This window comes from Otolemur garnettii, unplaced genomic scaffold (genome assembly GCF_000181295.1).
Source record: "Otolemur garnettii isolate 467f Iridium unplaced genomic scaffold, OtoGar3 scaffold00114, whole genome shotgun sequence".
NCBI classification, from domain to species: domain Eukaryota; kingdom Metazoa; phylum Chordata; class Mammalia; order Primates; family Galagidae; genus Otolemur; species Otolemur garnettii.
The window spans coordinates 5173998-5188848 of NW_003852509.1; the positions used below are offsets into that span (position 1 = coordinate 5173998).

The 14851-nt window shown below is 44.6% G+C and overlaps 1 protein-coding gene and 1 pseudogene across 1 annotated transcript in view; one reads left to right on the top strand and one right to left on the bottom strand.

The window, feature by feature from the left end:
* Window positions 1–13845, top strand: part of TDRP (testis development related protein) — a 30883-nt gene extending 17038 nt beyond the window's left edge. The window contains exons 2-3 of the mRNA XM_012809827.2: window positions 10243–10346; window positions 12839–13845. Of these exons, the coding sequence (XP_012665281.1) occupies window positions 10243–10346; window positions 12839–13184 (450 nt within the window). The 3' untranslated portion in view covers window positions 13185–13845. The remainder of the gene's footprint in view (window positions 1–10242; window positions 10347–12838) is intronic.
* Window positions 12023–12178, bottom strand: LOC105887744 (annotated as a pseudogene).
* Window positions 13846–14851: the final 1006 nt, after the last annotated feature.

A 14851-nucleotide genomic window follows, 5' to 3' on the forward strand; every position in this document is an offset into this window, starting at 1 on the left:
GCTTCCCCAGGGTCAGAGCGTGAGCCCAGCCTGGCTGCTGTGCCCGGGGTCACAGCGTGGCCCCAGCCTGGCTGCTGTGCCCGGAGTCAGAGCGTGAGCCCAGCCTGGCTGCTGTGCCCGGGGTCACAGCGTGAGCCCCAGCCTGGCTGCTGTGCGTTCATTCCCTTGCCTGTGGTGTGGCCCCCAGATGAGGCTGCTTCTACTTGAAGTGGGGTGTGGGCTTCCCCTTACTCCGGCCCCTGCAGTGCAGAGCCTCCAGGTCTGACTTTAATTCTGACCATTCGCTGTTTTTCTTTGTGAAACTTCAATTAGACGGGTTAATACCACAAGTCTGCCTTGATGTCAGCTGTCTCTTAATCCACTTGTTTCTCCCATCTTGTGGATGTGCTTGTCACACATGGGCCTCCCTCCTAGCCACAATTTCTCATCCCCTCTGCGTTCTGTCCTCTGAATTTAACCTCAGCCTTCCCTTCATTCTGTCTCTGGCTGCTCAGACCTCGTCCAGGTTTCTCCCCCATCACACTCCTGACCCCTCTCGTGCCTTCCAAACATGATCTACCTTTACGGATAGAAGACATTTTTTTCTCTGGAGAAAGAGCTTTAGTCATTCCCTGGGGTGACTAGTGAGTGAGATGACGCCCCTGAGCTGCTCAGGGCTTCTCACCTGCAGACTCACTCTGCAGACTGTGCATCTTGAGGGCTGGACATGGGCGTCCTCACGAGCGTCCCTTATGGGACAAGAATTAACTTCTTTTCCATGCATCTTGAACGGCACCAGCCATGTATCTTCCTGATAGGAATGAGAACATAGTCACTGAAATCATTCCCTGCTTCTGTGGCTTTCGTGAAGCATGTGAGTCGGGAGATGCTGTGATTATCAGCACATTTTAAGATGACAGCTCAAGACATACGTGTCTACTAGATAATACATGTACACCATAAAACTTAAATGTACAAAAGGGTTACCTTAAACACTCCCTTCATCGCCCTGCCTCCCCGCCACCCAGTTCTCTCCACGGAACAGGTTCTTGTTCATCCTTGCAGAGACACTGTGAGTGTGCACACACATCGTCTAAACACAGGGCCAGCCCCGGGCAGACCTCGGGCACCTGCCTTTCACCTGTGAATAGGTCCTTTGATGGCTTTGTATTGGTGCCCACAGCCCTTCTTAGCTGCAAGTCCTTTGCCTCCCGGAGTCTCTACATCCCACCTGATGGAGCTCTCCTGAGGAACATCTGGTTGTCACCACCCACGACTATTGCTATGTGTTTCCTCTTGGGGGTGGGGAGGTTGTGTCCAGAAGCACGGTTGACTTTGAATTGTGGATCTCTTTTTCCCCCTCCATTAGCATGACTAATTTAGAGTTGACTCTCAAATGGTTACTTAAAAGAAAATATATAAAATGAGCATTTGGAATAAGTGACCAAATGACCAGTCTTGTTGATGGCTGATCGCAAAAGGAGGAGTGTCTTAGGAGCCCCTGAATGTTTGCTTGTGTTGGCAAACCCAGCTGTGTCCCCTCCTCCTGGTGCCAGCCCTCAGCCACCACCACCCCTCTGCTGTGTCTGCCACAGGTCACTCTGGCCTGTCGGCGCCTCTCTGAGGAGCCTTTGCACAGGAGCTGGTTGGAGAGAACGTTGTTTTGAGAACAAGTGATGTGAGGCCTCGGCTGCTTCTTGGTGTAAGCTAAGGAGTCCTTGTGGTGTTATTAATAAGCGCCAACCTGACAGCCTAGGACTGAGCTAAAGGGACAGAGCCCATGAGGCACAGCCGAGCCACAGCAGATGGTGTGGTGTGGTCTGAGGGCGGTATAGGCCCTGTGCCCTGGCACCTCAGGGAGGCAGCAGTGTGTCACACCTGTGCCCACATAGCCACACTCCTCCCGCACATGTTGCTGCGTGGTCAGGTCTCTTTTGACATGTGGTACCTGTAGCATGTCTGGGCAGCCCAAGCCATCTTTCTGAGTTGGACGTAGGCTCAGGCAGGCTGGTGAATGGGGACAATAAATACCTGCCGTGGCTCCAGCCCCACAGTGTGTTCTTGGATGAGCTGGTGAATGTCACAGCGGAATTTTCCCTGCAGCCTGATAGCTCTCATCTGATGAAAGGGCCCAGGGTTTGGTTTCACAGTTTGACCTAGATGCCTAAGCTGGATTATGAAACCAGTTTTCTTCAGAATTACCAGTTTCTCGGTAACTTCAGTGTTTAACCATAAAGTCACTGTGAGTTCTAAAATTTACAATGGTTAGAAAGAAAATTAAGCCATTTGGCCATGCCTTTGTAGTAGTCGTAACTGATACCTTTACTTGGCTGTGGCATAGTGGTCCCCATGTTCCACGGTCCTACAGCAATGGCCATTTCCACACCCTTCAGAAGAACACGATAGGGGTAGCCTATGGTGATACTCAGGAGAGGCTCCCAAGCCTGCCCTCCCTCACCAAGTCACATCTCCCAGCCTGTCCTCACAGCCCAAATGCTGGCTAAGCCCTATGTGTCGGGATGGTTCTACAATTGTGAGGGACTGTGGCAGAGCCATGAATGTGGACCCTGATTCAAGTGTAGCCCATCCACATTCATCTCTCACCTGCACAAAGACCTATGTCAGCATGCTGGTGACCATGGCGATGATGGCACTCTGCAGGTGCCATAAGCAGGCTGTCTGCGTGGACTCCCACACTGCACAGCTCCCCACCCAATAGAGATGCATGCCAGGGGTGATCAGCAGCATTTTCTTTTTTTTTTAATTAATTATTTTTTATTAAATCATAACATGCATTGATGCATTTATAGGGTTCAGGGTATTGCTTTGATATACAATGTGAAATGTTTACATTGAAATAAGTAACACATTGATCACAATTATACTCATTTCTTAATAGTTTTGAAATGTGCCATTGCATCATGCACATTAGGTGAGGTCCCCCTAATACCCTCCCACCTGCCATATCCCCCCTCCCCTCCCCTCTCTCTCCTCTTCCCTTCTAATTTCTGGACTATAGTTACATTTTGCCATTCGTATGAGTGTATAGGTGATTATATATTGATTTCATAGTAGTATTGAGTACATTGGATACTTTTTTTTCCATTCTTGAGATACTTTACTAAGAAGAATATGTTCTAGATCCATTCAGGGAAACATAAAAGATGTGAAGTCTCCATCTTTTTATGGCTGCATAGTATTCCATGCTGTACATATACCACAATTTGTTAATCCATTCATGGGTCGATGGGCACTTGGCCTGTTTCCATGTCTTGGCTATTATGAATTGGGCTGCAGTAAACATTCTGGTACAAATGTCTTTGTTGTAAAATATTTTTTGATCATCTGGGTATATACCTAGTAGAGGAATTGCAGATCAAACGGTAGATCTACTTCTAGTTCCTTGAGTGTTCTCCAAACTTCTTTCCAAAAAGGTCATATAAGCTTGCATTCCCACCAGCAGTGTAGAAGCATTTCCTTCTCTCTGCATCCACGCCAACATCTGTAGTTTTGGGATTTTGTGATGTGGGCTAATCTTACTGGAGTTAAATGATATCTCAAAGTGGTTTTGATTTGCATTTCTCTGATGGTTAAGGATGATGAGCATTTTTTCATGTGTTTGTAGGCCATGCACCTGTCTTCATCACAGAAGTTTCTGTTCAAGTCTCTTGCCTACATAGAAATGGGGTTATTTATTTTTTCTTATTGGTTAGTTTGAGTTCTCTGTAGATTCTAGTTATCAGACCTTTATCAGAAGCATAACCTGCAAAAATCTTCTCCCATTCTGAAGGTTGTCTGTGTGCTTTACTAACTGTGCTCTTGGTTGTACAAAAGCTTTTTAGTTTGATCATATCTCAGTAATGGATTTTTGGTGTTGCTTTAATTGCCCGGGGGGGTCCTCCTCATAAAATATTCTCCCAGGCCAATTTCTTCAAGTGTTTTTCCTGCACTCTCTTCTAGTATTTTTACAGTTTAATGTCTTAAGTTTAAATCTTTTATCCAGTGAGAATCAATTTTTGTTAATGGTGAAAGGTGAGGGTCTAGTTTCAGTCTTCTACAGGTCACCAGCCAGTTCACCCAGCACCATTTGTCAAATAGGGAGTCTTTCCCCCACTGAATGTTTTTGATAGGCTTGTTGAAGATCAAATGACAATAAGCAGCTGGGTTCATCTCTTGGTTCTCTGTTCTGTTCCATAAATTTACCACTCTGTTTTTGTGCCAGTACCATGCTGTTTTGATCACTATAGATTTATAGTATAGCCTGAAGTCTGGTAATGTGATACCTCCTGATTTGTTCTTATTTCTGAGTAACATATTTGCTATTTGGGTTTTTTTCAGGTTTCCATACAAAAGGAAGTACTATTTTTTTAAGTTCTTTCAGGTATGACAATGGTGCTTTATTAGGGAATGCATTAAATCTGTAGATTGCTTTGGGTAATATGGACATTTTAACAATGTTGATTCTTCCCAGCCATGAACATGGTATGTTTTTCCATTTGTTAACATCTTCAGCTATTTCTTTTCTCAGAATTTCATAGTTCTCCTTATAGAGATCTTTCACATCCTTTGTTAGGTAAATTCCCAGATATTTCATCTTCTTTGGCACTATTGTAAAAGGAATAGAGTCCTTGATTGTTTATTCAGCTTGACTGTTGTTGGCATATATAAAAGCTACTGACTTGTAAGTATTGATTTTGTATCCTGAGATGCTGCTGTATTCCTTGACCACTTCTAAGAGTTTTGAAGTTGAGTCCCTGGGATTTCCAGGTATAGGATCATGTCATCAGCGAAGAGTGAGAGTTTGATCTCCTCTGACCCTATTTGGATACCCTCTATCGCCTTCTCTTGCCTGATTGCGATAGCTAAAACTTTCATTACTATGTTAAATAGCAGTCAAGACAGTGGGCATCCTTGCCTCGTTTCTGATCTGAGTGGAAATGTTTTCAATTTTATACCATTCAATATGATATTGGCTGTGAGTTTCCTGTAAATGGCCTCTATCAGTTTAAGAAATGTCCCTTCTAGGCCTATTTTCTTAAGAATTCTGATCATGAAAGGATGTTGGATATTATCAAAGGCTTTTTCTGCGTCAATTGAGAGAATCATATGGTCTTTGTTTTTTATTTTATTGATGTGATGTATTATATTTATAGATTTGCGTATGTTGAACCAACTCTGTAACCCTGGAATAAAACCAACTTGATCATGGTGTATAATTTTTTTGATGTATTATTGGATTCTGTTTGCTAAGATCTCATCGAATATTTTTGCATCGATAGTCATTAATGATATTGGTCTATAATTTTCTTTCTTTGTTGGATCCTTTCCTGGTTTGGGTATCAGGGTGATATTTTCTTCAGAGAATGTGTTGGGAAGTACTCCTTTTTCTATGCTTTGGAAAACGTATAATATAGGTACTAGTTCCTCTTGAAAGGTTTGTTAGAATTCGGATGTAAAGCCATCTGGTCCCTGACTTTTCTTTTTAGGGAGATTTTGTATTGTTGATGCTGTTTCAGTGGTTGATATAGGTCTATTCAATATTTCTAATTCTTCCTGGTTGAATCTAGGAAGGGGGTATGCTTCCAGGTATTGGTCCATTTCCTTCAGATTTTCATATTTCTGGGAATAGAGATTTTTATAGTAATCATTGAGGATTTTTTGAATTTCTGAAGTGTCTGTTGTTATTTCCCCTTTATCGTTTCTCATAGACAATATTAGAGATTTTGCTTTTCTATTTCTGGTTAGGTTGGCCAAAGGTTTATCAATTTTGTTAATTTTTTCAAAAAACCAACTTTTTTTGTTTTGTTGATCTTCTGAATGGTCCTTTTGTTTTCAGTTTCACTTAATTCTGCCCTAATTTTGGTTATTTCTTTTCTTCTGCTGGTTACTTGAGATGATCCATTAAGTTGTTGGCTTTCTCTCCTTCTGTTTTCTTGAGTAGAGCAGCTGTACCTTTAGGACCATCCTCTTCTCCTTTGGGAATTTCTATAAGATGAATGTTTGATCTTTTGGAGTGATCCCACAACTCTGTCAGGGAATGATCAGTTTTTGCTCTCCATTTGTGTGCCTCTTTGAGTATTTGGGAACTGTTTTGTCCTTGGTTTCAGGGATCCTTTCTTCTGCCTGGTCAACTCTATTACTGAGGGATTCTACTGTATTCTGAAGCTACTCAACTAACTTTTTCATTTCTTTGAGCTCAGCTATCTCTTTTCTCATTATGTCCATATCTTTGGTGACTTGGGCTTTGAATTCATTAATTTCTTGAGACAACTTTAGAACTACTCTTTGGAATTCAATTTCCATCTTTTCTTCCATTATATTTATCTTATTTGCAATCCATATTCTGAATTCAGTTTCTAACACTGCTGCCATTTGTCTATGCATGACAATTTCTGTTGTATCTCCTTTGTCATTTCTGGGGGGTGGTTGATCTACTCTGGTTATTCATGTTGCCAGAGTTCTTCTGTTGGGTCCGCACCATGTTTATTTTCCACTGTTTGGTTCTTAGAACTGGTAGGGTGAGATTGAATTAGGGTTCCCAGGTAGTAGAGATAGCTTCTTACCAAAGCTCTAAGCTTTGTAATTGTGGTTTATCTCCTACAACCTTACAGAGCCCCCTTTCAGAGTTTTGGTAGGAGACTTTGAGGCCCTACTTGGTGAGATAGTGCAGGCTAGCTCTGTTTTGGTATCAGCCAGCCTCTATCCTATCCTAAGAAAGCACACTATTAGGTTTAAATCTCGACTGTGAAGAGATACAAACAGCTGGGTGCCCAGCTCCCACCCTTCAGTTCTTTTCCACTATAGAACTTCAAAGGTCAACCTCAGAATGTCCCTGAGTGGATAGCCCCAGACATGGGTTCCAACCAAATTGTCTCTGGCAGTGCAAACCCTACCCAACAGAGAGATATTCAAGGACAATTCAAAGCAAAGGGATTCAAAGCATAATTGGAGCCAGGGATCCACACTCCTACCTGCCAGACTCATTCCACATTATTGTCTTCTTCTCTGCCCACAGGCCCAGCTGGAGCCAGGAGCACGCCCCCACCCATGGGTCTCAGTTTGCACACAGCTAGCCTCTGGAGTAGGGTCTGGAGTAGTGCTTACTAGACCAGGTGGAGTCAGGGGACCATGCCCCCTCCTGCCAGTCTTAGTCCACTGCCTAGCAAGCCTCTGTTTGCAGGTTCTGCTGGAGACAGGGCACTGGGCCTGCCCTCTGATCTCAGTCCACACACAGCTAGCCTCTGCTTGCCAGACCAGATGGAGTCAGGGGATCACACTTCACCTGCCAGTCTCAGTCCACTGCCTGGCAAGCCTCTGTTCGCAGGTGCTGTTAGAGTCAGGGTGCCACACTCTGCCCCCAATTCTCAGTCCTCACCTGGTAAGCCTCTGTCTGCTCACCAGCCCCGCTGGAGGCAGTGGAGCACACCCTAGCCCTCAGGCTTGGTTCACACCCACTAAGCCACTGCTCGAGGGTTCTGTTGGAATCAGGGGCCCACGCTCTTGCTCTCAGGTCACAGTCCATGCCTATCAAGCCTCTGCTCTCAGGCCCAGCAGGGACCAGCCCTGTCTGCCAAACTCAGTCCACGTGGGGCAACCACTCTCCTGCTGTGGGTGCTGTCAGAGCCGGGGGTTCTGTACTCTGTCCCGCCAGACACAGCCCCAACTAAGGGTCACCACTACCACTGGCCAGGCATAGTCATAACCAGGGGCCTGCTCCTCCTCCTGCGGCGTGTCCCTTTCTTCCCACACCCTCTTTTTTTCCCCCTTTAGTCACAGGTTCCATCCTGATGGTTGACGGACCATACTATGCCCAGGTCTCTCAGAACAAGACCAAACGCTCTATGCTGTGCAGGGGGCACAACTTCAGACCGCCACGCAAGGAGGAAAGGGTAGACTGGGAGTTTGGACTTCTGGGGAAAAATATCTGTTCAATTTTATGCCTGGTGGGGTGGTGTCTAGGTTCCTAAGTGGGACCTCCCTGGAAAAAGAGACCTGGAGTTTAGCAGCTCTCACCAGCGAGGTAAAATGAGGTCTTTTGTTCCCTGCTCGTCACAGATCGCCTGCAGCAGACCTCCTGCTTGGGGAGGGGTCTCCCATCCTCTAGTCAATATGCTTTGTACCTGTAATTTGTTTTCTTGAGTGCTCTTCCATGGAGTTAAAGCTTGCTGAACTTCTTTCTTGGCTCAGCTCCCCGTCTTTGGCTTCGTAGAGTCTGATTCTGTCTAGTTTTTCTTCTTCTTCTCCGGGGCCTCTGACGAGGGTTGCTACCAGTCGGCCATCTCCCCAGAATTCAGCATTTTCCTGATAAGAAATTGGGACATCTGGCCTAACCAAGACTTTTTCTTTCTTTTTTTTTTTCTGACCATTTTTTTTAAATGCCTTTAGGAAGTATACGCATAAAATAACCTTTGCTAAAATATTAAAATATTGTGAGATGTGGACTGCCCTGGTGCACATGGTTACATGACTCTGAGCTAGCCAGAGCTTTCCTCCCATTCTTCTTTCTGATCGTCCCTATCACCAGCTACTACTGTTCTTCAGAGAGGTGTGGTATAATGTTTCCTTATTGACCTTACTGAAATGGTGCATCTCATTTTGATGTAGTTTTTCTGGCTCTGATTGTTGGGACCTGGAACTGCAGGGCGTACCACGAACATACCTTGCCAGTGGTGAAAAGAGAAATTTATATCTGCTTTATTTAGAATTGAACACTTAAGGCTAGAGTTTTATATGTGAGGAAAAATAGGAGACAATACAAATGATACTAGATCTTGGTCTTAAACCTGAAGGTTTTTTTTTTAATTTTAAGGTTATAAATTATGACATTAAGTTTGAAGGATCGTGGTACTTCGGAGAGTTTAACTTGCTCAGATAAGGTTTGTTCTACAGTCCAAAGAGATGAGAGGTTTGGGGGTCCAGTTGTGTCAGACAGAGTTCCCAGGATCCAGACCCTGTTCTATGCAAGGGACATAGGTCTCAGCCTCAGGTGCCCGCATGGGCCTGGATGCTTCCCTGTAACCTCTCCAACTGTGAGAACTCTGGGAAATTATGGATGTTAACTTTCTTTCCAGCATTTCATAGGGGTTTTCTTCATGGGACATGAAGCTCTTCCGCTTGTATCTATGGAGTACTTAAGACCATCCATTCACCCTTTCTTTTTTTTTTTTTTTTTTGACAGAGAGCCTCAAGCTGTCCCCCTGGGTAGAGTGCCATGGCATCACAGCTCACAGCAACCTCCAACTCCTGGGCTCAAGCGAGTCTCCTGCCTCTGCCTCCCAAGTAGCTGGGACCACAGGCGCCCGCCACAACGCCTGGCTATTTTTTTTTTTTGGTTGCAGCCATCATTGTTGTTTGGCGGGCCCGGGCTGGGGATTCGAACCCGCCACCTTAGGTGTATGTGGCTGGCGCCTTAGCCGCTTGAGCCACAGGCGCTGAGCCCCTTCACCCTTTCAATGCACATTCACCATGTACTTTATTTCTAGGAACTTTTGCTGTCTCATTTTCCCCTTATATTTCAGTTTTTCCTCTTCAGGGGTATCTGTTTGAAGATCCTTAACTAGAAACTATTTTTTTGCATCTTATTCCTAATAATTTCAATGGAAATACTGGATAGTAATTTAAGTCTCAATAATTCTTTCATTATGATGTCAGAAATAGAATCCCAGGGAAGTGCCCTGCTAGGGTCTTCGATGATGTGTGGAGGAAGAAACACTAAAGTGCAGTGATGACAGATTAAAGGGAGGATTTGGGGGGATCCCCTCCTTCTGGGTGACCTTGGTAAGAATAACCTCTGTAGGGTCAGTCTCCTACAGCTTAAGGAGACTTTGTTCTTAACTTTGATGGGAAGCTTCATCTGATTATAAGCATCTTTATCACAACCTATTTTTTTTTTTTTGGCAGTTTTTGGCCGGGGCTGGGTTTGAACCTGCCACCTCCGGCATATGGGGCCGGCACCCTACTCCTTTGAGCCACAGGCACTGTCCATTATCACAACCTATTTTAGGTAAAATATGGTTACTAACTAGTCTTTTACTAAATGTAGATTACTGAGCAACATTGGCAATCTGATATGACTATAATACATAATAACATCTGGGATTGTTAGTAGCTAACAGGAGAAAACTATGTATGTAGATAGAGGAAGGTAAGAGGTTAGCTCTTCCAGTTACTCTTTTCTAGATTTTAGCTCTGTGATTATTGGAATAGAAAACTGACATCTGTTGATTCATATCAGGTTTGACATTTTTCTTAACCTTCTTTTAGGTTCAGGGAGCAAGTTTCCGAGGTTGGAAAGAAGTGACTTCTCTGTTTAATAAAGATGACCAGCAGCGTCTACTGGAAAGTTGTGAATCTCCCAAGTCCAGAGGGTGAGTTAGGAAAAGAATGAATTCCCTAAGGGGTGGAGTGGAGCTGGAGACCCTGACACGAACAGTTTCACTGGAAGCTGCTGTGGCGCATCGAGGGCTCTACCCTCCCTGGCTGTCTCCATGGAGCATGTGGCCGCCAGACTATGTGACACACCCACTGGGGAACTCATCCCTCTGAAGAATCAAATGAGTTGTATTTTTTAATGATCTGGAGACAAAGAAACTGTACTTTTTGTAAGAGGTCATAAAGATATAACTATAAGCTTTTTACAAAGTTATGCAAAACTGGAAAAGAACTTAAAATTATAAACTGAACTTATTAGCTTTAAAGCCGTTGGTAGCCACACTTAGGATTTTTGTAGTTTCAGGAAATAAGGAGAAGCACTGGTAAAAATGCAAAGGATTGGCCAGGCACGGTGGCTCATGCACTCTGAGAGGCTGAGATGGGCAAACTGCTTGAGCTCAGGAATTCAAGACCAGCCTGAGCAAGAGCAAGACCCTGTCTCTACTAAAAATAGAAAAATTAGCTGGGCATAGTGGCAGGTGCCTGTAGTCTCAACTATTTGGGAGGCTAAGGCAGGAGGTTCACTTAAGCCCAAGAGTTTGAGGTTGCTGTAAGCTGTGACACCCCAGCACTCCACCCAGGGTGACAGAGACTCTGCCTCAAAAAAAAAAAAAAAAAAAGAAAATCCAAAGGATTGATAAGTAAACTGTAAGGGATTTTAGAAAATTAAATAGACTTAAACTGACATTGCTGCTACTTTGTGCTATATACAGTACAGCCTCCATAGCTGACTACCTCCTTGAGTTGACCTAATTTTCATAGAACACACATACATCACATTAGGTATCAGTACAGAAGGCCCAGTTCCAGATGGTGACCACCTCCATCTGTTGACCAGTTTGTTACAGTCTCTTGGGCGGTCAGTTCACAGAGGTTCCACTGTATTTCAAAAGTTTAAAAAGTTTTTTAAGTTGAAAATATAAACTCAGTGACTACCTAGTGCCACTACCAGTGGCTTATTTACTCAGTGATATGAAGAGTCACTTGATTCAAAGATGACTCTTGGTGAGCCCGCAAGTAAAGAGTTGGCTTTTGTTTGAGGCCTGTGGGCCCTGCCTGCTGTTCTCATTTCTGGGCACTGGCGCAGACCCACTGCCCTCCTTGCCCTGCCTGCCACACCAGCCATGCTGCGTCTGTAAAGGACAATGTGAACAGGGCCCCTGGCTGTCAGGGGAGCTGCTGTGTCTGGACACTGGTGTCCCTAGAGATGCTCCCAGGCAAAGCCCCCGGCAGCCACGGAAGGCGGGGCACTGACCCTCACCACACCTGGCTTTGTCTTTCATGGGGGTCAGTCCTCAGTACACCTTGGACCCTTCCTCATTTTTGTGGTAGTCAGTGTTCTGAATTCCTATTTTTGTTGAGCAAATTACCTACTAAATTCTTCAGACTAGCTTACTATATGGTGGGAGGTTTGGGGGGGGGGGGTTTGTTTGTTTTTCAAACAAAAGTTCTCAAATATTTATTAGTGAAGAGCACTAGCTTATTAGTGAAGAGAAAACTCATTTTCCCAGTGAAGCGTGGCCAACTGCCCAACTGATGACATTCAGCTCGATCTGGTAAGATGGTAGTGACCTTGACGGAGCATGAGTATGTGCCATCTCACGTGCGATCCTCATGGACCCAGCTGGGTTCTTCTCCAGTGTCTCCTCTTCCAGTTGTACCTGATTTTATTACCAGTTTTCATTCAAATCCACTGGGGAATGGGATGATTTTGTTTTTGTTTCTTGGCCAGATACTGCTTGATCCTGAAGGTCTTGTGAGAGGTCATGGTAACAAATGGGATTCATCACACATACCCACAATGGAGTAGAGCTATGGTGTTTTTTGTTTTTTAAGACCGTCTCATTCTGTTGCTCAACCTCGAGTGCTGTGGCATCAGCCCCAACTCACAGTAACCTCTAACTCCTGGGCTCAAGTGATCCTTCTGTCTCAGCCTGCTGAGTAGCTGGGCATACAGGCACCTGCCACAATGCCTGGCTAATTTTTTCGGTTTTTTAGAAACCGGGTCTTGTTCTTGATCAGGCTGGTCTCAAACTCCTGAGCTCAAGAGGTCCACCTTCCTTGGCCTCCCAGAGTGTAGGGATCACAGGTGCGAGCCACTGTGCCTGGCCCTAGCTTGCTAGTCATCCCTTCCTAGTTGGTCTGCTCAGACACTGAAGCACTTCCCTCAGGTTGCCTGGACAAGGGCTCCTTTGTGTAACACTTTACCTATTGTCTGAGAACTAGGTCTTGGCTCACATACTGCCAAGTGGTAGCCTGAATTATGGTTTTTACATGTTTCATTGACAACATGTATGACTAATTTTCCTTATTAATTTTAATATCTAAAACTTTACAGATTTTTGTTGGCTTTCCAAATAATTTAAATTTTTTTTAAATAACTTAAGATTGTTGGATCACCAACTCTTCACTCTTTCATCTCCTGCAGAACTAATGTAAGATTAAAGGAAGAACTGAAGACAGAGAAGAAATCTGGATTTTGGGACAATTTGGTTTTAAAACAGAATATACAGTCTAAAAAACCAGATGAGATTGAAGGTTGGGAGCCTCCAAAACTTGCTCTTGAAGATGTGTCAGCTGACTTGGAGGATGCCTCGGGCAGCCACTCATCTCGGCCGGGCTGGGAGGAGGGTACCAAGGGCTCAACCAAGTACAGCAGCCTGGCTGATGCCACAGCCAGCTCCAGGTGGAGCCTGCGATCGGCCGGGCGTCTGGTGAGCCTCCGTCGGCAGAGCAGAGGGCGCCTGGCAGACGGCCCGGAGGAGGTGGAGTGAGCTGGAGCCGGCCGGTGGGGCGCTTGTGCGAGTCTGCTGCGTGGTGGTGGGTTTTCTTAGTGTCTGTTAAGTTGTTGAGTTCGTCCCATGTTAAACAGTGCGGGTCCTCTACTTTTGCCTGATTTCCTGTTTCCATCCCCCTGGCTGGTGAGCTCACACGCACACTGACTCGATGGTGAGAGCCTGGTACACTCACTGGCCACAGGCCATGTTCTGCAGAAATTAGAGATGTGGATTTTTTTGCTGTCCTGCAAGGTAACAGTCATGATTTGCAGTTTGCCGCAAAGCTGTCTTTATGCCCCTTCAGCCGTAATCCTGTCTCCAAGCTGCCCTGCTTTTCTCTTGCATGGAGCACAGTGTACCACCTGGGCACAGATGTGTCAGTCATGCGGTTCTCTTCCTTTGCCAGAGAATTACAGTCCAGGAGGTAAGATGAATCTTCCAAAGTTTATGTTATGTCATTTAACTTGGCAAATTAAACCTCTTTTGTATTGAATTTAAAAATATCTAAACAAATACTGAAAAGCCAAAGGTTATATCTGAGCATAAAATGTCAGTATCTTAAAATGCACATTCATCTCTCCCTGAGGGAGAAGTGAGGGAGGAATAGCCTCTTGTGTGGACAGTGGCTATTGGGGGGATTTTTTTTTTTTTTTTTACTTTTCCTGAACTTTTAGATATTGATCATTTTCTTAAAATTTACTCTTTTTGGTTATAGGTCAGAGAAACATGGGTAATTTCTCGTCACTTGATAATCTTGATTGGAAAACATCAACTTGCTCATTGTAGAGTTAAAACTATACTTAACATTCTGAAGTGCCTCTTTTCTATGTACCCATGTGTTTGGTTTTTCCAGTGAGATACTTGCTGTGACTGACATCAGATCTGTAAGAAGTTGTGTTTCCCACAAGAAAAGCTTAAACTGCTAATTTTAGAGCATCTCTTGCTTTTTCTGTTCTTCTCAGATTGATCCTACACAGTGTCAGGTGTCCCAGTCACATGTCTCTTTGGCAGGGTGGCTTTTATCAGCAAGTGGTACAGACGTCTACCTTAGGTAAAAGTGGTTTGAAAGAAAACCTTTTTTGGTTAAAAATAAAACAAAAACCTCTGGTTATACTGTGTGTCCCCCTCATGTAAAAAAATAACCCCCCCCCCCCCCGCCAAAAAACACAAAAACCCTGTTCTTGGGTTGCTCCACGTACACTTCTGGGCTCTTCTGTGAATGTGGATGTTCCACAGGACGCTTGTGTGGAGTAGCAGCATGCTGGTAGGGTCCACGCGGCAGCTCACGTCTGTAATCCTAGCACTCTGGGAAGCCAAGGCAGGTGCATTGCCTGAGCTCAGCTCAGGTTCAAGACAAGCCTGAGCAAGAGCAAGACCCTAAGAATAGCCAGGCATTGTGGCAGGCACCTGTAGTCCCAGCTACTCAGGAGGCTGGCAAGAGAATTGCTTGAGCCCAAGAGTTTGGGGTTGCTGTGAGCTGTGATGCCACAACTCTCTTACCAAGGGTGACAAAGTGAGACTCTGTCTCAAAAAAAATTTTGTTTTAATAATGAGCTGGATCAATTATAATTTATTCCAAGTTGGAAAGATCGGTGATACTGTCCTCTAAATCTAGTCCTTGAAATCTTAGACCAGAAAGAAAAAAAAAAAAAAAAAAAAAAAAA